General features: G+C 39.5%; 1 protein-coding gene across 2 annotated transcripts in view; it reads left to right on the forward strand.

Moving 5' to 3' along the window:
• Positions 1–25,387, forward strand: part of PELI2 (pellino E3 ubiquitin protein ligase family member 2) — a 76,830-nt gene that overhangs the window by 42,161 nt on the left and 9,282 nt on the right. For both annotated transcript variants that reach the window (XM_061998595.1, XM_061998596.1), the window contains exons 3-4: positions 17,561–17,662; positions 24,412–24,609. In XM_061998595.1, coding sequence (XP_061854579.1) covers positions 17,561–17,662; positions 24,412–24,609 — 300 coding nt within the window. The remainder of the gene's footprint in view (positions 1–17,560; positions 17,663–24,411; positions 24,610–25,387) is intronic.

Below are 25,387 nucleotides of genomic sequence, written 5' to 3' on the forward strand. Positions count from 1 at the left end.
ACAAGTTCTTGTGGTTCAGCTGCCTGTTTAACTGTGCTGTTACTATGGTGAATGTGAGGAAGCTTACTTGTTTTTACCCAAGAGGGATAAAATAACTGCTAGTGTCCCACAGTATTGTGTGAGGCTGTGAAGGGAAAATTGTGTACAAGGATGGTAGAGCAGCTGACTGTTTGTAAGTTGTGTGTTTGTATTTTCCTTATTCTTTTAGAAGATTTTTTTTTTTAGTTTTGATTCTGGTATGGAAAGTAGAGAGAAACGCGAAGGAGTTCTATGTGATGTTATCTTAACCATTATCTGCTGGCTATTAATTAATTTAAAACCCAATGATTTATTTGTGGAATTTGATTCCTCAGCTGATTACTACTGGGATTCCATGCCAAGCAATTTTGCAGCATTAAATGTTCCATATGAATGGAAAGAAAACCCCAAATAACAAAACCCACATACTTTATTTTGACAAGATTGGTAGCAGTTCAAATATCAGAAGGGTCAATAAAGTAAAGGTGACTGCATAGAGTAGTCTAGATGGCATGGTGATACAGATTTGTAAAAAAAGACATACTGTTTGTAATCTAACAAAAAAGCTTAGCAAAGCTAAATGTCTGGAGGGTTCCAGTAGGGTCCATAGCTATTGCAACAGGGGCTGTGTCTTGGAAACCAGAGTTTTAAGTGTGGTAGATTTCTGGGCTTGGATGAAAAGGGAAGTAGTAAGGGAATGATAGCACTATATAGTCTATGGTGATGAGGCTGGTTAATGAAATACTGTGTGCAGTTCTGCTGTCAAGTTTTCAGAATGATTTTGAAAAGCTGGAGAGGATGCAAAGAGGAGTTGCAAAAATGATTTGAAGGAGGGGGAATAGAGAGACTCTGATTTGTATAGCATCAAATGAAAACTGGCAGCTTAAACTAGCTATTCTACAACTTTACTACAGCTACTCAAGGAACTGCTATTTCCAGGGCAGAAAGTGGCTCACAAATCTGCTTCTGAACTGTGGCAACTGCCTAGCAATTTTAACCTGCTGCTGTGTGAAAGTTGAAGCTCCTTTAAGAACAGTCTGTTTGTGCTTCTCAAAGACTGTTGAGCTCTGTTCATGTGCATCCTGCAGCCATGGAAATATGGGATGCTAAAAGGCATCCTGTTCTAGCAGCAGAATCAATAACGAGAGCTAGAAGCTGAAGCCAAACCAAGTCAAATGGGAAGCTTTTTAGGAGAAGAGTTAACTATTGCAGCAAGCTAGTCAGAAAGATGACTTTTAACATCTTGATGAAATCAAATTAACATGGAGCAGACTGAAAGATCTTGGCCAAATGCAGTGAACTTGGAAGACATCTGGTATGGGGAAAATTGGAGCTGATAAAGTTATACATTATGGGTTTTTTAAACATTGAATTACTTGAAGTGCTCTTTTGGAGAAATTCATGTTAAGTGCACAAAGGTATTTGGTAATTGTGAAGTATTTACTGTTCTCTGAAGTCAGGGTAGGGGGTGAGGTAAGCTCTGTCATAGTAACTATGGTGTTTTGAAAATGATGGAAAATATTCTTGGATGTTATAGTAGTCGCTGTTTGCAATGCATGAAACTGGATGGTAATGGTGGTAAAAACAACAAAGGGATGTGTGAGTAAATTGTAAACTTGAGACTCTTTAGGTGTAGAAAATAATAGTGCTTATGGAGAGAGCATAGTATTTGTGTATACAGTGTGGATAGAAAAGCTGGGAAGCATTAGTCTTGGAAGATTAGAGGAAGATACTGTCTTTATTGTACGTATGTGATTTGTAGCTTCATCTCTGTCTGCAGAGGCATCATATTGCAGGGAAAGAGGTGAGGTAAAAGCCCTTCATAGATGTGGAGAAACCCTCTCAGCTGTCAGAGCTTTTTGTTTCTGTTGCTTTATCGGACAAAGCAGATGTTGTCCAGCTTTACCAGAGGAGAGATTTAAGGGATTATTTGTTTTTCTTACAGAGGCTCACTAACAAAATCTGATACCAAAAAATCTTCAAACTGAAGTTTGTATTTACTGTGTGGAATTGTAAATGTAGAAGATACTGTATGTTGTATGAAGAACTGGTTTATAATTGAGTGTAAATTTTGGTTTATAGCTTCCTTCATCATTTGAAATCCCTCTGTTATCTTTACTCACTGACCTAACAACAGTCAGAGAACAAATCTCGAGTGAAAAGAATTTTAAATCTCTTGCCCTGTACAGAAAGTAAAAGGCCAAAATAAGATACTCTGATAAAAGGTGTTCTAAATTACTTGCTGTATACAATAGCTATAATAATAAGAGATTGATATAGTAGGATAGATTAGTGTGATTGGAAAAAAAAATAACCTTTTAGTTGTGAAATGTTTTCTACTTACTGCCTCACTTCCTAGGCTTTCTGTTAATGAATGGATGTCATTAGCCTAGAGATTAAGTAAAACATGGGAGAGGAAATTAAAACATTAATGTTTTGGTGACCAGACATGCAGAGATGGTAAGTTGTTTGAAGTCATGTTGCAAGTGAGTGCATTCAGACACTCAAACCTTTCTGTGTGTGTTTATAGGAGATTAAAGAGGGGTTCCTCTACAGTTTGCTAAAAGTAATTCTTTAAATAAAGCTAAGTACTTGTGTACAAGCTGTGTTGGTATTGCACTCTGGTCTGTATTTCTCTAACAATGCAGTGTTATTAAGTTATTGTTTTTAAGGATCGGTGACTCTCTACTACTCATTGGATGTTTGTTAGGAAAACTGATAAGCTGTCCTGGTTTCAGCTGTGATAGAGTTAATTTTCTTCCTAGTATGTGGTACAAGACTATTTTTTCAGTTAATCACATTCAATGTGAATTTGAATACGTTCCTCAGTTATATTGACTTTGAAGAGATTATCGTTTCCTTTTGATTTCCATTTATTATGTTTTCTCTAAAAATATGTAAGTTCTTAATTATTTTTTTATCTGACACTTGATCTGGATTGCCATTTTCATATGTTGTCATTAAGTAGTCTTCCTACTGTTTTCTATGGATTTGCATTTCATACATTGTTTCGGTGCAGATTCCCACATTAACTATTCTTAAATTACTTTTTTAGGTTAGCAAAGTGCTGGTTGATCACTTTTTGCAATTTGATCTTCATAATCACTGCTGTTTATTTTTAAAATCTCATTCATGATTTTTGCACCGCTCTGGGGATTCACCTACCAGGGAGCAGCTCCAGGAGAGGAACCTGGGAGTCCTGGCTGAAAATAAACTAAACTTGAGCCAGCAATGTGCCTTCCTGGGCAAGAAGGCCAATGGCATCCTGGGATGCATCACAAAGAGTGTGGGCAGCAGGTTGAGGAAGGTTCTTCTCCACTCCTCTGCCCTGGTGAGGCCTCATTTGGAGTCCTATGTCCAGTTCTGGGCATCCCAGTTCCAAGAGAGACAGAAAACTGCTGGAGAGAGGCCGGTACGGGGCTACCAAGAGGCTGAGGGGACTGGAGCATCTTATGAGGAAAGACTGGGGGATCTGGCACTGTCAGCTAGGAGGAGACTGAGGGGGAACCTCATTAATACAAGTATTTGAAAGGTGGATGTCAAGAGGATGGTGTGACACTTTTTTTTTTTTTTCTGTAGTGTCCAGTGTCAGGTCAAGGGGTAATGGGCAAAAGCTGGAACACAAAAAGTTCTACTTAAAGAAAAACTTGTTTATTGAGGTGAGGGAGCCCTGGCCTAGGCTGCCCAGGGAGGGTGTGCAGGCTTTTTCTCAGGAGGTTTTCAAAACCCACCTGGACACGTTCCTGTGCTCTCTGATCCAGGGGACCCTGCTTTAGTAGGGGGATTGATCTGGATGATATTTAGAGGTCCCTTGCTACCTGTACCATTCTGTGATTCTGTTTGCTCCAATGAGACCCTAATTCACCCATACACAATTCCCTTCACTTGCCATTCATACATTTAGTATCCTGAGGATTCCTGTGGATACCCTCTGGATGTGCTAAAAGTGTAAGACCATCTAACATGTATAACATTATGACTACCATATATACAAAAAATGTGATATATATGTAACTTACAGTAAATATGTTTTCCAAGTCATGCAACAACTGTCATTATGTTCACTTGACCAAGTATCTGAAGGGCAGGTTAAGTCTTGAGGTGGAGATGGGTACAGAAAAAGGGACAGTGGAAATGATTTAGATAATTCTGGAAATGCTTTTTATGCAGCAGCACTCTGGAAAGCAGTAATGGGGCATTTTGGCAGAGGGGTTGCACAAGGCAATCTTATCTGTAACCTAATTTTTATTCTGGAGATGTTAAAGCTCAGAAACTCTGAATATTGCCCTGTAATACGCAGTAGTTATTTGGCACATAAATACATACTGAGCTTAAAAGCATCTGAAATCTGAATAGTTACAGACCAAGCTTCAGAGCCAGCTGTACTGATAGAAGAGGTTGCCCTTCCAACTGCTTAGTCAAAAATGCATTAAATGGTGGGCATTGGCTAGCTCAGCTCACAGACCCAAACAGGTTTGAGAACTTGCTGTGGTCAGTGACTAAGCAGGAGCGCCTCTAGCTGCATGCAAAACGTGTAGGTATCTGTACCAGCACTCTTAAACTGGCCACCTCCAGCTTGTGAGCTCTCTACAAGGGGAAAAAGTGAATGTGCCTCACCAGCAGTCAGAAACATTGAACTTGGGGCAAAGTCCCTTGGAAGGTCACAGAGCTATGACTTCAAGATAATGCAGTGTCACACAGTGGAGTCTTTCAGGCTCCTCACACTTCATTTGTTGTGCTGCAGTGTGAAAGAGGTTAAGAAAGGAAATGTTTGGGCAGAGGAGTGTTTTTGGTTTTTTACCTACTTCTCAGTAAACTTATAAAACTGGGAGTGGTGAGGTGATGGACTCTAAAATATGTCAAATAATGCTCTTAAAACTCTCAGAAATATAAATGTAAATTTATAAATTCTTATAAGTAAGCAATAATCTTGAACCCATTGTTCATCTTTATGATGGGCAGCTTAGTAATACTGAGTGCTAAATACTCTTAACTGTCAGAAGACTCAGATTTGAAGCTCTGCCAGGAGAAGAGTTCAACACAGTGAACATTTTCGAACTTGTTAAAACCTGGTTTAAACAAACTACTTTATTTCTCAAATCAGTTAAGATAACAAATTAAAAACATTATTTAAATCAGTTAGTACTGGGAAACATGATTAATTTTTATGTAAAGAACTTGTACTCAGGCATGCTGGGGCTGGAGGGGGAAAGGTACTTGAAGTGCTTTTCAATCTATGTAATTTTTGTGTTTTCCATAAACATAGGCAGCTTCACCCTCAGAAGCATTTGATATTCTATAGTTTTAATTAAAACTGTGCCTTATTTATGCTGTGGGCCTGCTAAGTGCATTGTGTCATTGTTTGATGTTGTTGCTCAGTGTTTGTTTCAGTCAACATAAACCCCCGAGCCTCATGCATACATCACTGCTGGTAATAGCCTGTATTTTTCATAGAAATGGTGATTCTCTGTTCTTGTGCTGTGCTTTTTTTTTCTTTTAGGAAAAAAAAGTGATTTTGACCATATGTTCAGATAACTTGGGCCTTATTACTAAAGGTACAGATGGAAAAATTGTGTTAATGTAGGACAGAGCTCTGCTGTGCTTATTTCTGAGAGCCAGTGCGTGTGTTTGGGAGAAGGAAAGAAACGGGTCGTATCAGTGGTAAAATCATGTTATATGAAGTGTATGGCATTTGATGAGCACTTCTCTTATCTAACATTGCATATGAATATAAAGCAAGTTGCCTGTAAAGCTCATTTTAAATTTTAATAAACTGCAGAAGAGATAAGTGGTAACTTCTGGATATGAGTGCATCCAGCACAGCCAGCTAAAACCAAATTCCAGTGTTATAAATTCTCAAGTAAAACTTTGTGGCTTGAGTTTTTAAGATGGCATGATAGATTTACATGTTAGGGACATAAATTTTTCCTTCCTCCCCTCTGTCTGAATAAATCTTGCTGGAAAATGACAGAAGATTTGAATTTGAGAACACAATGAAAATAACAAGAACTGAGACCAATAGAGGCGACTAATCCTCTAATTACTTTCTCTGAACACTGGGAATTGTGCTGCAAAATATCCGTCAGTACAATCTAGAGTAAGCTAAATTTATTCCATTCCAAAGCTACAGAGGGAGGGATTTTGCTGCCAACTCAGAATAGTAATGGGCTGTGGTGGTCTTTATCTGATAGAAGTGAAACAGATGAGGCTACTCCATCAACTGTCTACAGGCTTGAATTTTCCTGGGTGTTAATTGCCCTGTGCTCCCCCTTTCACACCCTGGGGTTTGAAATGTAACTAAATGATCTGGCAGACAGACTACTTTACTCTAGGAGTTGGGGGCTGAGCATATGCCGTTTTTTCAGCACTGACTGTGTTGGACTGACCTATAAAAGTTGTGTTTGGCTCTACTCCGATATCAAAGCTATTTAGTGGCAGACACAACTCATATTTTGGCTTAAGCATTCTCAGGTGGTTCTTTTTCACTTGCTTTACTGTGTGCTGTTGATATTGAAGTTTTCCCCAATCTGTATTCCAGGTCGAAGTTAGTAAATTGACAAGAGATGCTGAAACTAAATACCTGGCTGTCAGCTGGACCTCCCTGTACTAGTATTGAATGTGCTTTGTGAACCTATCTCTTAGCTTGGACTGTAATATTTTAGGAGTGACAACCAGGGGGAAAAAATTCTGATAAAGAAATCATGAATTTGATAGTTAACACTTTATTGTAGTTCAGGTGGGTGACTGAGAACAAGATACATACTTCTGTTGCTTTCTCAGTGTCCTCAGTTTGCAAGAGGGAGAGGTAGTACTAGTCAGTGCATAAACCCAGATCTGTGCCATCCTCTGTGTGAAGAGATGATCTGTCTCTTTTTCCCTGGATAATGAAAAAAAAATCTAAGTCTGGGAATCAGGGCCAGACTTGTTTTCAGCTCTGTGCAGATTTGGAGACAGCACTGGAGGGGCTTGCAGTCAGTTATGTTTTTAGAATGAGCTTGGCAACTGCAGATACAGTGAAGAAAAGTCCTTGCTTCCCACTTTTTAGCAAATTGCTTTTTCAACTCCTGTGCAGCAGCATAAATCAGGATTGCATTTTTTTTTCTTCTGTTTAGTGTGCTATCTTGACTTAAATCACTTGAGTAACTCAGTCACACAGAATTCAAACAAAGTGTGTGTGCTTTTTCAACTATCTGAAGTTGTGTATAAGGAGTATTCCCAAGTTCTGAACTTTTACACAGGAAGAAGCTTGTTGATATGGATAAATGACAACTGGAAAAATCAGAAATACTTTTGTTTACTATAGACTCAGAAGGCTTAACCCTAAAGTAATAATTTCTCATGTGAGATGTGTGCTATTAACTTGCATACTATTTCTGCTGCTTGAGTATTAATGAACAAGAACCTGTCACCTTCAGCCCTATAGGAGATAGGTTCTACAAATGGACCCTTCTGTGCCTTCTGCCCCACAATGTTTTGCCACAAGGATGCTTTGTTTGAAGGGAGGGCTTAACTTGTTATCCCTCTGAGATAATGTCAGTAATATTTGTCCAATTCAAGCATGAGTTGAACTATTCTGTAGGCATTTTTTTTTGTTGGTAACCTCAACAAAGGAAAAGGCTGTGAAGGCATTGTGATGGCTTGTTGCAATTTCTGTAGCAATCAGACCAACAGAACAGTTTGTTCTGTCAAAGAATGTTTTCTATCAGGACAGTACTCAAGCTATAGTGTGAAGTCTAGAAAGCAGCTTCTGTCCCTTGTTGGACTTTATAAAATGTAACTGCTTACTATAAGCACTAAAAGACTTTTTGGCCGCAAGTTCACCTTTCTTTTTTTTCCTCTAGATACTTTTGTGCAACTGCTTAACAGGCCTGTTAAGGTAACTGTCTAGAGATTTGTTGTCTGTCTTAATGTAAAATTGATTTGTGTCAGATTGGATTTATGGTTTCTGGAAGCTACAGAATGATATGCAGCTTCTCATCTTGTTATTGTGTGCTCTGCTTTGGCAGGCAGGCTTAGATTGGTGCTCGTGGGTGCTTTGATTCACAGAAGCATTCACTGCTGATGTGCCGAGTGTACAAATCTTTCAGTCTCTGTATTGATAAAAGCCCTTGAGGGGACTCTATCACTGTATTTTTTGTCTGGTTTTTAGTTAAGGATTCTAATTTGTGGCTATTTTGTGTGCTTGGCATATCCAAATACATAAGTGTAGCCAGGCATCTGCTGCTTTTGTTCCTGATGTATATAAATGAATTGTAGATGGTTGGCATCAGAATCTTCAGCTACAAACATTGTTGCATCTTTTTCTAATTACTGATATTTTTGTGGGTGTATCAAGGGTTTTGGGGGATGTGCTCCAGCTGCAGTGGCAAAGTCATGTTTGTGCCTTCATGTTTAAATCTATAGGCTTGTAGTCAGAGAAATCATAGTGAACTAATGACAGGAGTTTTGAGGTCAGAAGTTTTGCTTTCAGAAGGTCAGACATCAGGGGAGGTCTTGCTGATCTTCAGTATGTGATGTTAGTAAAGTAAACATCATACTCAACTCTGGGTATAGTAAGCTTTATTCCAGTCAAACATTTAGTCTCCTTCTCCCTAAAGGGGCTGTAGCTGAACTGCCTGTTGTGCAAAGTGTCTTTTAGTAGACTGCTCATCTCTTCAGTTGCTTGTGCTTTTCAGCAAGATTTCTTAGGTGGCTTTAGTGTGGAGATGAGGCAACTAAACTCCATTATACAAAGTTAGTAAGCCCTAGTACTACCAAAGTCCTAACAGCATGATGAGGAACAGTAGCTCTCAGGAGAGCTCACCTGCTTATCTTTTTTCTTTCTTATTTGTTGCAGATAGGGTACCTCAAATGCTCAGTGTATTGTAAGAGGTCTTACTCCAAAGCACTATACTGTCAGGAATATGTTTAAATCTTTGGTCTTAGATTTCAGGACAGGTTTACTTCCTTATCACAAATGGCACTAAAATACTCTGTAAAACTATTTTACAAATTCATGCCCATATGTATTTTTTTTAAAATAATGATATGATTGCATAGTGAGTTGAAGCTGAAACAGTTTTTGAAACATCTGTTCCTATCTTAATTGTTTGATTGTAGTCTGTATTGACAGGTATATGGAAATCTAACCTGTAGTACAGTGTCTAAATACTCTGTAGTGATCAGTTGAGACAATAAAAAGAGAATAGCAGGTGGAGTAAATGAGAAGTTGTACTACAACTTCTTTTTGTTGTTGTTAAAGTATCAACAAATTACTGTTGGTTACTAATATATAAACTGCAAAATCTAAAGGAATATGAACAAACTGACAGTATAAAACAGTTGTTCTACACATCAATGTCACATATCAAATAGAAGAAACTCAGTACAGGAGAGTGATAAACATCTGTGTCTCCTGGGTTTCCAGAGTAGGTGAAATGTGTCCTCAGTTCAGGACTACAGCAGTCAGCTCTGGAGCAGTTTCAATAGGAAGAGCAGCAGCAATATGGAGGCAACAATTTGCCCAGAGGAGTGTTCTGGAGTTTAGGGTAAATGATTTATGCTATGGGTAGCTGATGTACACCACCACAGCTTTGTGTTAGACCTCTGAGTTGTCTCCAGTTCTGATCTGCTTGGGGGAGGAAATTAAGCAAGCTGACTGAAGCTTGAGAGCTACAGGCTTGACTTTAAAGATGGATAAAAGATCACTTGCAATATAATGTTACTAAACATGGATGGAGGAAAGAAAAGTTTTAAGAGTTAGAAGAGCCAAAAGGTGAGACTGGGAGGGGAATGATTCACAGATTGATAAGGTGTTAATTCAAAACCACCAAAAGCTTATGATTTGGAAAGCAATTCCTGAACTACCGTAGCCATGCCTGTTAGTATAAGCTGGCACCTACTTTGAGCTACTTTTAATACTTTGAGTTATTAAATGGCACAACTTGAGTTTCTTTACCAGAGCTAGCCAGGAGTCCTAGGTATTAAGAACTTGAGTCTAGGAAGTGGCTGCACCAATGGTGATTTTTGGCTACCAAACTTTTATCTGTGCAATTTAGTCAATACTCGCTATGCGTTTTGAAGTTGTGCTTTGAAAACTTGCTTTTGTCAGAGTAGACTGTTCCACATTATTCCCTGGAATAGCAGCATGCAGTCAAGTGTCTTGTCAACCCTGAACCTAGCTCTACAGTCTCTTATCTAGAAATACTTTTAGATTATTACCTCCTTACTTATTTCAGTACCCAAACTGGAGAATTATGGGAAAGATCACTTGAAGCTTCTGGAGAAAGGATGGTGTGCATTACATTGCCTGGTTGTTTAAAATTGCACACAAATTTGCACACAGCAAACGGAGATCATTGTTTAACATCTGCCTGTTGAGTTGATGAATGATGAATTGCTTGAGTGGTAGCACACAACCTCACACGTGCACTCATGGCAGATGGTGTGCTAGAGACAAACGTCGTGTCCCTTCTGCCCTCTCCCTCTCAAATCTCTAAGCCCAGCGTGAAAGGGTACATAGAACAAAGTAATGAATACTATAAAAGCCTGAAGTATAAATAAACAAGACCGTTTGCTGAAATTGTTTCTGCATAGGCATAGAGCCACTGCACTGGGAGTTTCAGGGGAGTGATTTGCAGTCAGCAGATTGAAGAGGAGTAGCCTACAAGTTACGTACATAAACTCATTTATTGTGACTGGGATTGCAGACAGTTGCACATACACATAGTTTTAAACTGTTTCATTAAATATCAAGTATCTGTTGTCCAATTACTTGTTCATTTTTTGCTTTCCCTCAGTCTGTTTGTTAATGCTTGGGTCACTTAACACAGGATGGAAACTATCCAAAACCAAGAAGGAGTTTGAAATGTCTTTTTACAGTTAAATGGTGGTTTTCAGAGGCCAAACATTTATTTCCTTATTTGATTTACCACGTACTGAAGAAAAAGAAATAATTTGCCTGTAGGTAGTTGTAACATCAGTATGTATTAAAAATATTTGTCAGAAATGTGCACTAAGTGTTGGGTACCAAATTAATTTATTTATTGTAGCATATTCTTTTACTTTACCTTCATTTACTGACTCTTGGTGATCTTTGATCATTTCCCTCATTTAGTTGTTGAGAGTATTGACTGCTGAAATATTAGATCATGTCTTAGTATTGGTGTTCTGAAAATGTGCACATAGCTGTTGTTGCAGTTCTGATGTAGACCCCTGTTTGTAAGGAAAGGAAGAAGGAACATTGAAGGATGAGCTAGTATGGAGGTGTGCGGCGAGGAGATGAAGACTTGTTCAGCAGCTAGGCCTGTGATTCTGATAGGTATGGTCATTTCAGCCCTGCCTGTAGGCATATAAAACCTGTAAGGTTTCTTTGATAATGTCTCTCATTTTCTTTGTAAAAAGCTAGAGGAAAATTTTGTATAATAGCCGTGGCAGCAGCCATAGGTCAGCGTAAATTTTCAGTGTTACTGAAATCTAGTGTTACAGAAGCAGTAATTCGGGGCAATTACTGTAGGGTTTAAGTTGAGACAGTACAATTGCAAACAGTCTTTAGGTAGTGTTATATGAAATGCCATTTGTCATAATTGGCTGGGAAACTTCCTTAAGTGGACACACTTTTCTGATGTGGGCAAAATATCAATGTGTTATGATCATGAGCTTTTGTTTTTCTTATGGTAACCTAATGTCTGTTGGCTCTAGCAGTCAGTCTATCCAAAAATCCAGTGGAAACGGGATGTGTTCTTCACTTTAAAACGATTCCTTCCTTGCTAGCTAAAGCTTCCTTTTAAGTTGCAAGATCTTTTGTCTAATGCCCCTCTATTTCTTGTGTTCTCTTTTTAAATAAAAGCAATTGAAGGCTGGCAGCCAAGTAAGAAAGCGTTTAACTCATGAAGGCACTGCTGTCATTAATCTGACACACGTCACTGTGGTGTCGGTCAGCTTCACTACCAACAAAGAGAACCAAAGTGTTCCCATAAATCATTTTATTGTCCTAAGCCAACCTAATTAACTAGACTAAAACTATTCTAATGGAACAGCCCTTCTTGCAAGACATCTGCCTCTTTTCTTAATGGATTTTAGCCTTCAGTTCTGCTACAGTGCAGAAGCATTGGGGACCATGATGACCAAGTCTCTCCTGTGATGACTGGGGAGCTAGTTAGGCACAAGTAAACTGTGAAGTTTAAATTTCCAAATGTAGAGGGTTTGGGGTTGTTTCTTTTCTTAGAAACGCTGACAACAGACCAAAAGTGGATTAGACCTGTTCCTTGCATGCTTGTAAGTTGCAGCCTAAGGGCTGTGTGAATTTTGGGACCTACTTCTTTACTCCATTGACACATTCCTGCCACAGAAGTTTTAACCTAATAGTGTTAAGTGAATGTGGTCATGCTGAGAGCTCCTGACCTGATCTTGAACTCTTGGGCTGAAGATGACTAAGGGAAATGAGTAAGTTTGTCAGTACAGGAGAGCTGTGGCACACCAGAAGATGCTCCTAGATAGGGAACATCTGGCTTAGGGTGAATGTAAAATCTGTGTAGTAGATGAATGGTGAATCTCTTAAAAAATTAGTGTAATTGGGGAGTAAGAAAAAGAAAACTAACCCTTGTGTACTTGGCAAGCCTTTTCTTCAGGTTTGATCCTTGAGCCAGAATGTTTGCTATGCCCTCATGCCTGTTATTAGTCAAAACAGTGGCATGCTTAGTACAGAAAAAAAATACACACTAGTTCATCACTATATGCAAAAACAGGAGCTTTCAGAGGTCTCAAAGAATAGCCCATAAAAATGGAGTGCAAGGAAAATGGGGCTTTTCTTGTTGCACTTGAAGAGATCTAACACGTGTTAACCTCTTTAGAGAATCCCATCTGAGGTCAGATTATTTTACAGGCTTTTTGTTTGCTCTTGCAGGAGGGACGATCTGCTGTCATTTTGCTTCCTGTTGGCTTATCAGTTGATAAGGGCATTTCTGGAGAAGTGTTTGATGCTAGTCTATCATTGTGCAACAGGAAACAGTTTTTCAGATGTACTAAACTTTCTGCTCATTTCTAGGCGGTTTGGAGACAGATGCTACTCCGGTGGAGTGATGGCCTTCAGTGCAGTGCATGCTCTATGTTTGCAAATAGGATGGTGTTGATTGGGCCTGGGTCTAATCTACTGGAGCTATATCACAGAAGCACAGAATGGTAGGGATTGGAAGGGACCTTTAGAGATCATCTAGTCCAACCCACTGCAGAAGCAGGTCCACCTAGATCAGGTTGCATAGGAACATGTCCAGGTGGGTCTGGAAGACCTCCAAGGAAGGAGACTCCACACCCTCCCTGGGCAGCCTGGGCCAGGGCTCCCTCACCTGAACAGTGAAATAGTTTTTGATTTGTGTTGCAGCTTCATCCCATTACCCCTTGTCCTGTTGCTAGATACCATAAAGAAAAGGGATGTCCCAACCTCCTGATACCCACCCTTTAGATATTTGTAAATATTAATAAGATCCCCCCTCAGTCTCCTCTTTTCTAGACTAAAATGTATGGTTTTTTTAGTTGTGTTTCCCTCCTTTTCCTATGTCTTTGCTAAAAAAGCAGACTACTAACAAATACTGTTTTTTTAAATGAAACCTTTGTGTATTCTTTATCCCCTTACTTGGAAGGAGGGTTTTTTTATTTGTGGGGTGAGGAAATTCTGCTTTCTCACTTCTTGAAATGGTGGTACAACTGGTAGGTACCCTTTCAGGAGAATAAATAAAGAGCAAGGAATTCAGGTGGGTTGGGGTGTTCTGGGAACTGAATTTCAGCATTGCTGCTGAAAAAGCAGTCCCTCTTTGATTTTTAGCTCCTCCAAGACCTGATGGATTTATAAGCTGTAGCCTTTAGCTGCTGCTTTGATTGTGAGTGCAGAGTGCTGGAACAAGGTTTTGTTCTCAAAAATGGAGAGAAAGGAGCAAGAATGATAAATATGTGTAAGGAGACAGAGGAAAAACCAAGGCCAAATGTAATTCCAGCCAGTGGGATGGATATAACTGGAAACTTGAGGAGCTACTAAAGAAACCACCCAAAACTGCTTAGGCCACATTAAGTGTGAGGGGGAGATAATGGGGCTTCTCAGATGTAGTTTCTTTCAGTCTCTAACATAGAGAAGTTTTGATGACCCTAAATGACTGGAACATAAATCTCAGGGAAATGACAGTGCCATGTAGTGTGGGTGGCTGCAGAATTTACTTTGGATGATGAGGAAGAGCCTTCCTGGCTCAACATACAGTGAGGTTTAGAGCTGCTGCACACTGTCCTCCAATGGGAAAGCCCTATGGAGATAAATGGACTGCTGTGCAAACACTATCTCTGTCTTTGAAAGAAGCTAGAGATTTGTCTCTGCATGCCAGGTGTGATATGGCACCTCAGGTTTCCCTTGTTGCATACATTTGAGCTTTTTGAAATCCCTCAGCTCCAATGTGGACGTAGCTACTAGCTGTGGAATTATGCTGGAGAACATCTCTTATTGTTATTTGTTCCCTCTGTGCCTCCACAGGGCTTTTGTCAGTTAATCTCCACTTTGCTGTTTCCCCCAAAGGGAATTACTTGAATTCTACAGCTTGAGACAGTTAACAGTATTAAAACAAACTGTTGTGTAGGTGGCTGAATCTAGGCAAAATTAATCTAGCCTGTATCTCCCCACCAGCCATTCCTACTGGACAAGAGGTGTCTGGAGCCACATATTCCCAATTGACTTGGCAGGCTCAGGCTGTATATCTTAGGTATTTCCATTTGTCTCTGTTGGGAGCTAATTTAGTGGGTTTGTTTTTCTCCTGATTCAATTGCTGACCTTCATTACATTTTCAAAGAACCTAAAAAATATGACAACTGCTCTCTCAAGTTAAGCTGATGCTGACCCACACACTTGAAAGTCTGGTGGGCTCTGGAGTACAAGCTTTCAAAATAGGCACTATTGCTCTCGTGGATCTTGGCAGCCTTGGGGTGAGGTGAGGAGATACAGATATGGTTTAGTGTCTGGTTTTTGTTCTTTCATGTTTTTTTTCCTGCCTGGACTCTTGACATCATCTACTGGAACTTGTGCCACGTAGCCCGTGAGAGTCAAGGCTCTTCTCACAACTTAATTATGTGACAGCTTCAAGGAGGTTTGGGGGGCACAATTCTCCTGGCAAAAAAAAAAAAAGTACAGAAATTTGAATGCTAAAAGCAGTAAAAAGACAACCTTGCTATTTTAGTTGCTACAAACAAATTTTAAGGGAGAGTCAGTCAATCTCTAGACTCTTTTGAGACTTGTAGTAGTGTAGTTCTGTAGCTCTTCAAGCTGTTGAAACCCTTCCTGATTTTGCCTGTGGCTGCATTCCACTTACAATACTGTTTTTCTCAAGATATTTACCATTCACTTATAGTTGTTGTGAATAGTCCATAGCTATTCTGTTTCGTGTAGTTCCTGAAATACTGTTAGGGTGCTTTTTTTAAACTTAAAAGTGGTCAGTTGCTTTGAAACCAGCAATTAAAATGCCTGTGAAATGTCTTTGAATTGGAACAACTGTTGGTACAGTGAAAGCACACAAGTTGAAACATTTCTCATAAAGTTCTTAGCTTTTTGAAAGATTGTTATACAATTCCAGGAAATGAAATGCGGCATTTCACCCTGAAAATAACTGGGTTTCAATAGTGGAAGGCTAAGAGGAGAGGAAATAAGATCAGAAAGAGAAGTTCAGAGGGGAAAGGAACACGCACAGTAGGGTCAGAGGAGACCCTACCCTGGTCAACCTAATGGGAATTATTAACATATCTAAGTCCTAAGTTCTCTAGGTGTAGGACATGACCTTACTAAGTATTTCTGGAAGTTTTTACAGTTTTTTTCCATTGGACCTTAAAACTTTCAGGTTTGGGCCTCACCAAAGTTTCCATTTGATCCAGTATCTTGTCTGACAAGAGCATAAGCTTAGGGCACATATCCCTGCCTGGGAATTTTATCTGGTTGCTGGTGGTCAGTGCTGCATGGACTAGCTGCAGCTGCCAACATTCAGTAAGACTTTTAATGATTTGTTCAATAATTAATCTGTAGTTTGGGGATCATCGAGACTTTTGTGAGAGATGACAGAGATGAGTAGAATAGTTGCTCAGTTTAATCAGCCCTATCTGTGAATTCTGTAGGTGAAAAGCAGTGTGAAAGAATGGAGCAAGTGAGAGAACTTCTTTTAGAAAATTCCCCCCCTTGGCAGAAAACTGAAGAAAGCTTTAATTAACCTATTCATTCAATACTTTATTGTCTGCAAAGTGTTTTCTGAGCAGTAACAATCATTACCTTCTATAATTGTGTGCAGTTACATGGACCTTGCACTTGCATGTCTTTCCCTGCTAGCCAGTAGATTTACTTTCTTGGCTTATTCCTCTCTGTTTTTTCCCTCTGCTTTTACTAGGGCACTTACACTGCACAGTTACTGCAATTACACTTTGACACTGCTTAATCATTTGGAGTGTTAGTCTTTGTGGCACTGATGATCCTCTCTCAAGCTTAAAGACTTCGTATGTTGAGTCTCAGAGGTTCTGAAAGCATCCCTGGGCCCTGCCCCTTCTTAGAGCTCTCTAGCAGCTATGCTCTGTGTTTATTCACCAAGGAAAAGTGTTTCTTGCTGTTTCTTCCTAAGTTGGGACTGTTTCTGTGTTGGCATGATGTCTCTGTTCTGTTCTGAGAAGTAGTTGCTGGACTAGTAGAAAGACAACCTAGACATGTAAACCTGGGAAGTCTTAACAAGTGAGGAATTCAGTTATAACTCCTGTTATTCTGCTGTATCTTGTCCTCTTCTAGACTTGTTTTTAAATGCTGAAGTACTATTTGATCTTTGCTAAATCCATTTCACTGTTGAGGTGAGGGAGCCCTGGCACAGGCTGTCCAGGGAGGGTGTGGAGTCTCCTTCTCTGGAGGTTTTCAAAACCCACCTGGACACGTTCCTGTCTGACCTGATCTAGGTGGTCCTGCTTCAGCAGGGAGTTGGACTGGATGATCTCTAAAGGTCCCTTCCTGTTCTGTGATTCTATTATTAGAGTTCAGTTTCCTTTGACAGGTAGCAAGTACACTTGAATCAGTAAAAATAGGTTTGCTCTTCATCACAATTTATGTAAAATTACTAAGCTCTTTCTGATATAACTGGAAATCTACTTAACTGCAATGATATCCCTGAAATCCTGGCACTTTTAACTGGAAATTGGTTGTTTTGCTTACTTGCTTTAAAAACAAATAAACCAAAGAGCCATAAGTCCCAAGTTTTGCTGGGGTACAAATCCCTGTGAGGGTAGGGAACTTAATCTAATTTCAGAGGGAACCATGTGTTTGGAGTCTAAACTATGAAAATGGTAAGTATAGTGTACTTTGAACCAGAGACATGGAAATCCAGCTTGGGATTTTCTGTTTAAAAACAAACCAAAACATCCTGTTGTATGTGTTTACCCAAGCTTGTAATAAAATGTTACGATACAATGCTTTTCCTGATCATAGTAAAGGTGTTTATATAGAGAAATGAATTTGATTTACATTATTTTTGTGGAAGCTGTGTCTAATAGACTTATTCTTTTAATTCAACAGGCAATCAGCTGTAAAGGTCAGCACAGTATCTCTTACACCTTATCCAGAAACCAGACTGTTGTAGTGGAGTATACTCATGACAAAGATACAGACATGTTTCAGGTAAGACTCAATGCAAGACTCAGTGCTTGTTTGTTTTTAAAGAAGCATGTGGAACCACAGTTCTGCAGTACATTCTTCTGAGTATTTTCTGATCTGTGGAATTTCCATGGCTGAAATTTCCAGGTGCATTAATATAGGAGCAGTTTGAAGTTTTGCTCTTCTCAAATCAGCATCTGTTAATATCCTTTCTGCTTTCACTGTGACTCTGCTTTTTCTCTAATGTGGCAACTGTACAAACAGTGCTAGAAAGAAATGTGTGCTCCCTTTTGATTCATGAATGAGCAGAAGAATGCACCCCTCACCTTCCAGTTAATCAAGAAGCTGAAATAGAGAGGAAGTAGATAAAAGTGGGATGGGGAAGGAAGAAGGCAAATGCAAAGGTAGGAAGGGAAATGTGTGAGCTGTGCACTAAAGGAGGCCAACTAGTTACAGAATGGTAAAGAAAACTGTTCCCAAAGGATGTGTGAATATATCAAATGGTGTAGGGGACTCTACTGAGTTTCTCTAAGCTACCATCTATCCATCATAGATTCACAGAATCGTAGGGGTTGGAAGGGACCTTTAGAGATCATCGAAGTCCAACCCCTCTGCCAAAGCAGGTCCACCTAGATCAGGTCACAATGTTTTCACCTTCCTGTGGACATATTTGTTTTTCTGCATCACTAATATTCTGGTAGCCTAAGTTGTTTTCTTGTGCAATGCTTATTTTTACATATAGAAAGAGCAGAAATTCTGTACAAACTGAGACTTCAAGCTTGGAGATAAAAAAACCCAAACCTGAACACGTGCAACTTTTTCCAGTCGAGACTAATCAGGTCTGGCTTGTCAGTGACCTCTGTAATTAGAGCATCTTATCATGAATTGTTAGCCCTCCTCATTCAGTCCTTCATGTTTAGAAGGGTCAGCAGTTGAGTGTTGTTGACAGAAGAGGAAATAGCTCTGTCAAGATGTCTTCGCTTCATCTGGCTTCTGGTTTTTGCTCTGTATAAAATTTTCCCAGTTTGACTTTGGAACGATTCGGTCCAAATAGGGATTGATTTAAAAACAGGCTTGTTCATTTGCTGCTGCATGAAGGATTGTGCAGCCAGAGTGAACTGAAATAGGTTTTTTCTTTGTTGACAAGTAAAAGAAAAATGTAACCCATCCTTTCAGGTTATTGTGTGATACTTGTTTATCTCTGCAAGGTGCTTTTGTGCCTTGATTAGCTCCAGTGAAACTTCTTCCTGAATGTAAATTTTGGAAAGGCATTTTTGAAAGCTGGGATTTTTCCACTTTTTGTTTACATTAAAAAAAATGAAGAAAGAGCAGCTGCAGAGCAGCTGCTTTTCTGGTTGTATTGTATAGACAGCTCTTTTCCTGATTGCATAATATCCTAGTGGGGGGTTACAGCTTTTAATTGGGGGGAGGTATTGATAAAGAATTAGGGTGATTGGGGTATTTAGCTGTCACCAATAAAGTCTTGCAGCCCTAGGTGAGGAGATGCAAGACAGGTAAAGCAATGCTCTACAGGTTCAAGTGACCCTTGTTATGGCAGTAGGTTAAGGGAGATAATTAAGGATTCCTTGAATCTAATGGAGGGGTTTGGCTCAGGGAGGAATGCTGGTTAAGCATAGGGTAGCCCAGCCCAGTTGACAACATATCTTCCCCTGCTCGCCCCTGAGATCCATTGATGATCACTAGAGGAGGAATTTGCACAGAGTAGTATACTGAGACAACTTGGATTGTGCTGATTACCAGATACTTACTACACTTCCATAGCTGGCACTGGGTTGCACATCTCTTACAGCCCCTGTGCAAACACAGAGATGCTTTCTTCTTCTGGCAGTTCTGAAATGTCCCAAAAGCCCTAATTTTGGCCCATATGCTAATTCACCTGTGAGAGACTGCCTATGGTTCAGGCAATTACCTGCCATGTGTTTGTAGTTATGTGACTGGCTTAGCTTGTAACGGGTCCAACTATCCTGTCCTAACAATAATAAAACTTTTTGACCTGAATCTTGCTGTGGTAAAGAGTCCCAGTCCTCCTGGTGCCCTCTCAAATGGCTCATGTGACAGGATTAAGGCATCCATATTGTTAAAAGTCCCCTTTTCACTGCAGTCTCTCTCCTGCTTTGGTGTGTAGACTGTCATGCTGTGACTTGATCTTGGCTTCACCTCAAGCAGTGTGTCCTGCTTCACATTTCAGCTGTCTGTGGCTGTCTTCTGAGGGTTGCACTCTCCACACATTGGCCTAGAGGGGCTGATAGCTGTGAGAATGGGAAAGGGAATGGTCTGGTAGACTGTTGCTCAGGCAGCAGCTGAAGAGATTTCCATTACTTAGATTAACCATTAGTTTCTAATTATTCTCAGTAATCTGATTGTGGGCAGTTGGAGGGAAGTTACTTGAGGACTGTTTTGTGCAGCCCAGTGGTTCACAATGACAAATTGTGTTTTGGCTGTTGATCCACAGAGTGAAGCTTTACTGTTGATCATGTGTCACGTGGACAGGTGATACTTTTCAAATGTGTTTTCCTGGCTTTTGTAGAACCCTGGCAAGAATATGCAAGCTGAAAGGGAGGGATGATTGTTTGAACCCCAGGATTATATTCAGGCTCAAGGCCCCTCCTTGCCTGCTCATGACATGTATTATTTTGGGCAAATCATTTGGGATTGTTTTTTCCTTTAATCTCAGTCTTTTCCTCTGTGACATGAGATAGTAGCACTGCATGATGTAACCATATTAAGCAATGTGAGAAGCTTAGAGTGGCAGTTGTTAGTAACACCGTCATCAGTGGGATCTGAAATAGGGAAAAGGGATGGAAGAAGTCTTTCTTTTCGTGGTCAGGGTAACGTTTCTTGGTTGTGAGGACTGAATCCATTGGATTAGAGGTAATATGTTGTGAAAATGAGGGAGATTCAAGTTCACCAAAAAGCTGTCACCTTTTTCCATCTCCAACTTTGAGAGCACATTGTCAGTCTTTTGAAGGAAAACATGAGTAGTGTTGTATTAGTGGCTTGTATTCTGCAGTTCTTCCAGAAACAAACAGCAAAACTTTGGAGATTGCAAACCCAGAACAGCTTCTTATTTTATGCTTTCCAAGAATAAGCATATGCTTATCAGAAGCAAGGCACGTACAGAAAATGTGGGGAGACTATACAAGAGTCAATAAGGATATTCAGAAGGCATTGAAGAACAGTGTTCAGGCTGCCTAAATACCCATTTTCTTGATATCTTTCCATAATGAAATGACCATATTTTCATGCATATAACTTAGCATTGATAAGTGGTTGAAATTACCATGCACATACTCTATACCTGCTCCCCCCATTCAGACACATGGTTTGTTCACCATGCAGGATATATGCCTGTTAAAGGATGCATGGTGAAGTTTCATAGAGGAGTAGTCCTGCCCCTTCTGCTAGCTTTTTTCTGAAGGTAACAGTTATTTGTAAACCTGTGTACCCTTGTAAGTGTTCTTCAGAAGGTTTTTTGCTTCTTGAAAGCTGGAAATGATGCAGAAATGGGTGCTCATCTTCCTTGCTTACTTCTATCCTGTTCAGTCACTTGACAAACATCTGCTGGATGACTGAACCTAAATGGCTTCACAACCTCCTGCAGCAGGGATTTGAAACTTGCAGGTGTTCAGGCACTTTGGAAGGTTGTCCTAGACATCTCTTGTATGATTCCATTCTTATGTCCTGTACTTATGACCTTTTTTCTTTGTTTTTTTTCTCCACTCTACTTGTACTGTGTTCTGAACAGAGAGTATGTGTAGAGGGAGTTTCCTTTCATCCTCTGGTGAAATTTGTGTACAAATGCTACTGTATAGCTTTGTCTTAGTGACATATAGATCAGATTTCTTCATGTAATAACAAGAAGGAATGTACTAATGTGTTACCTCTGACGTCTCCTGAGGTCTATATGCTACAGCACCTGGATGCTGCTAAAAATGGAGATTTTCTTCAGAGTTTAGCAACCTTTCTATTGATGATGCAGGAGCTGACCTGTTTCCTTGTGGTTTGATTAAATGAGAATGGCTTAATTATACTTGTTCATACCACTATGAGGAGCCAAAATGTGTAGCCTGTACCCAAAATAACTACAAGTTTCTTGTATAAACAGGTACATTTTGATATGAGGAATTGATTTCTTTTTTTCTATGAAGAACAGCCCTTTAGAAGATGCATGGTCCAGTTCTCCCTGTCATCAGAGTGGAATTCTGTTGGAAGTCCAAAAATCTGCAGCTATTAAATGATCTATGGGCAGTTTGTCTGGTTTTGCCTTGTCTCAGAAGTGAGCTTTTTTAATATCACTACTTTGATTGACGAGAGACACTAGCAAGTTGATTGACTGCCTGGCTTTTACACAGCTTTTAACAATAACCTGTAGTGTAGACAACAGCTGTCTTATGCATCATTCGGAAGATGGATGATTGTTATTGGAAGTAACTTACTGAAATGACATATAATATGACACAGTTACATGAAGAGTCCCAAAATATAGCCTAAAATTACTAGAAAGAAGAAAGTCTGGTGTTGTATAGAGGAAAATGGAAGAAAATTGAGTAATAAAGTCTGTGAAGAGTAGCTTTGAATAATGGAATTGGGTCTGGAGTGGCTAGACTGACTGCAACATTGGATGAGGTAAAATTTTTGGTGGGTAAATGTTGATAGCATCAGGTTCCTCATTTGTTCCCAAGGGGCTTTCTTTTCAGGTGATCTCAGCCTCAACATCTTGATTTGATATGGAGTGTGAGGAAGTTGTTGTGCTCTTAATGAGACTTCTTTAAAATAATTTCTAGTGTTGAAACGTAGCATGGTACATGAGACTGAATCTCTACAAGGTTTCTTTCTGTTGAAAAACCCAAACCAACAGAAGAGAACCAAATATTTAAAACAACTGATGTTGTATAGACATACTTGTGATGCAGATTTGATTTATAAATAATTACTTTGCTAAAAAAGTACATCTAACTTCAGAGATTTTAAAAACCATACAGATTGTATATAGATTTTAGTGCTGATATCCAACCATTTTGTGTTTAGCTTTTGTGATTAGTATGATGACTGGGAACAACGTTTTTTGTCATTCTTTAAGGGAAAATAAGGCAGTTTTTCCTCTGATTGCATCTAAAACCTTTGAATGATTTGAGAGGCTTCAACAGGCAGAAACTTGTTACAAATATATTTCATGTTCATTGTTGATTATCCTTTAAGAGACTTCACATACAGGTGGACAGTAGTCAAAAGTTATGAGTAAGCTTCCTGCTCCTGTTTGATGCTGACTTAGCAGGCGTTAGGTTGGATGGGAAATAGAAGCCTGTTAGAAATAACACAGTTAAAGGAAGAGTATAGCTTTAAGGTTTAGCTTCAACTTATCAAGTTGCAGAGATCTGATATGTGCCACGTTAAAAACATTTTCTAAACTCTGTCACTTGAGTAGTCACTTGATTTGTGTGAAAAACTGCAGTGCATACTTTTGGCTGGGCCTCTGTTAGTATTTCCTCAGTACTTTATCTGTAGCAAGCTCATCAAATTTTAGACTTGGGCTGAGACTTGCGGTAAGGAGAAAAGTAACTGGATGTGTCACTTCAGACGTGAATTTCAACATGTGTTTAATACTGCAAAGTAGAACTGAAAGCAGAAGCTTGGGAAGGAGTACTCTGTTCTCAACTCAGCTGTGACAAGGGTGAAGTATTAATAGTAGCACTTTCCTTGACTCTTGAATACTGTTCCTATACAGCAAATTTAGTTTGCAGAGGTGCTTGTTACTAAAGGGACCGTGCATGTGTTCCCATAGCTGGCTTTGAAGAACAAGAAGCTACACAAAAGTAACTTCTGGGAGGACAATGAGGACCTGTTTAGTGAGGAGGGTGTCTTATATAAATGGAGATAACTGATATTGCAGATAATTTCATGTGAAGAACATTATCTACATTTATTTGATCACAAGATGTCTAGAAAATGAATATTCTATTCCATTCCTTGTTCCTCAGCCCCACTTTCACAGTTACAATCAAAGTTGATGTATTGCTGGAGCCTCACTGTATATTTGGTTGGCATTTGGATCCCTCCATCCATTTTGTACTGAAGTTTTCTGTTCTAGGTGCTTCCAGTTTTAGAATTAAAATTTATAGATGGCAAGATAGAAAACCACTTCTGTCTACTGATCAGCTGTGTCTTCTGCTGAAGAAAGTATTATAATTTCCTCAGTCATGTGCATGATTAGGAATAAACATAATCATATAGTGGGTTTTAATATGATTTACTATAAGCCATTTATTAACTCTTCTATTCTGGAACTACAAATTCTGAAAACATGATGCTGGGTAGCTTTTTATGATGTACCGAAATAACCAAGTTCTAGGTCCTTTATTTTCATGGCAAATTAACTTGGAACTAGAAATGTGGATAAGACTCGTCACTTCAAACTTGCATTTTCTTAATTGACAGAAGATGGTGGCGATTTGCTGTGGTTGGAAGTAGCAAGGTGAGAATGCTTTCATGTTGTTGACAATGCCCTACCAAACAATGAATTGCAACTGTGTTGGGCAAGCATGTGCATCAGTTGTAGTAAGTAAAAACTTGTTATGCTGTGTCAGTGATGCATTTCTGCCTAGGACAGATGTGAAAATGCACATTAGTCTCTCATTGGATCTTACTCTCCAATAACTCAGTAGACACTCTTTTGTGTTGACAAAACAGTGTCCCTAATGCTTGACATTTCTATGGCTCTTACTAATTATATTATTGTCTTAATTTTTTTGCAGGTTGGGAGGTCAACAGAAAGCCCTATAGACTTTGTAGTGACAGATACTATTTCTGGAAGTCAAAACAATGATGAAACCCAGATTACACAAAGCACCATATCCCGTTTTGCATGCAGGATTGTTTGTGACAGGAGCCCACCATATACAGCAAGGATTTTTGCAGCTGGATTTGACTCATCCAAAAATATATTTCTTGGTGTAAGTACTGCTAATAATTGTCATGTATGAGCAGACTCTGGGGTTTATTCTGTTATTTTCAAGCCCCAAAAGTTCTTTGTACTAGTTGGTAACTAATGCTGTCATTAGACTCTTATTACAGTGTACCAGCTGCAGCATTAAGTAGAAAGTGCAGTTTTATGTGCTTGACTTTATTACCAGCGTGGAGTCATGGTCACAATTGTCTCTAACAGTGAAACTCTACTTCAGAAATTCATGGTGGATTTTCTTTAGCTTGATGTGTTATATTCTTGATACTCATTGTGAATGATCCACTGTGACAGTTTTGAGTACTGAAATCCAAGGAATCAAGAGAAGACTGAGAGGGAATCTCATTAACACAAGTATTTAAAAGGTGTTTGCCAAGAGGATGGGGTGGCACTCTGTTGTCTCAAGTGACAGGTCATGGGGTAATGGACATAAGCTTGGACAGAAAAAGTTCCACTTCAAAAAAAGGGAAAAACTTCTGTAAGGGTGAGGGAGCCCTGGCCCAGGCTGCCCAGAGAGGACGTGGAGGCTCCTTCTTGCGAGGTTTCTAAACCCACTTGGAGACATTCCTGTGCCCCTTGATTGAGGGGAACCTGCTTTAGCAGGGGGTTGTGAGCTCTAGAGGTCCCTTGCAACCCCCACCATTCTGGGATTCTGTGATTAGACACATGGCAAAGGACATGTTGGTTGGAATACCATTGATACCATTGCATTATGGTAGGTAAGGGTCAGCTACTGATCCTTGAGGCCTTAGCTCTTACCTGGCCTGCAG

This window comes from Colius striatus, chromosome 6 (genome assembly GCF_028858725.1).
Source record: "Colius striatus isolate bColStr4 chromosome 6, bColStr4.1.hap1, whole genome shotgun sequence".
Taxonomy (NCBI): domain Eukaryota; kingdom Metazoa; phylum Chordata; class Aves; order Coliiformes; family Coliidae; genus Colius; species Colius striatus.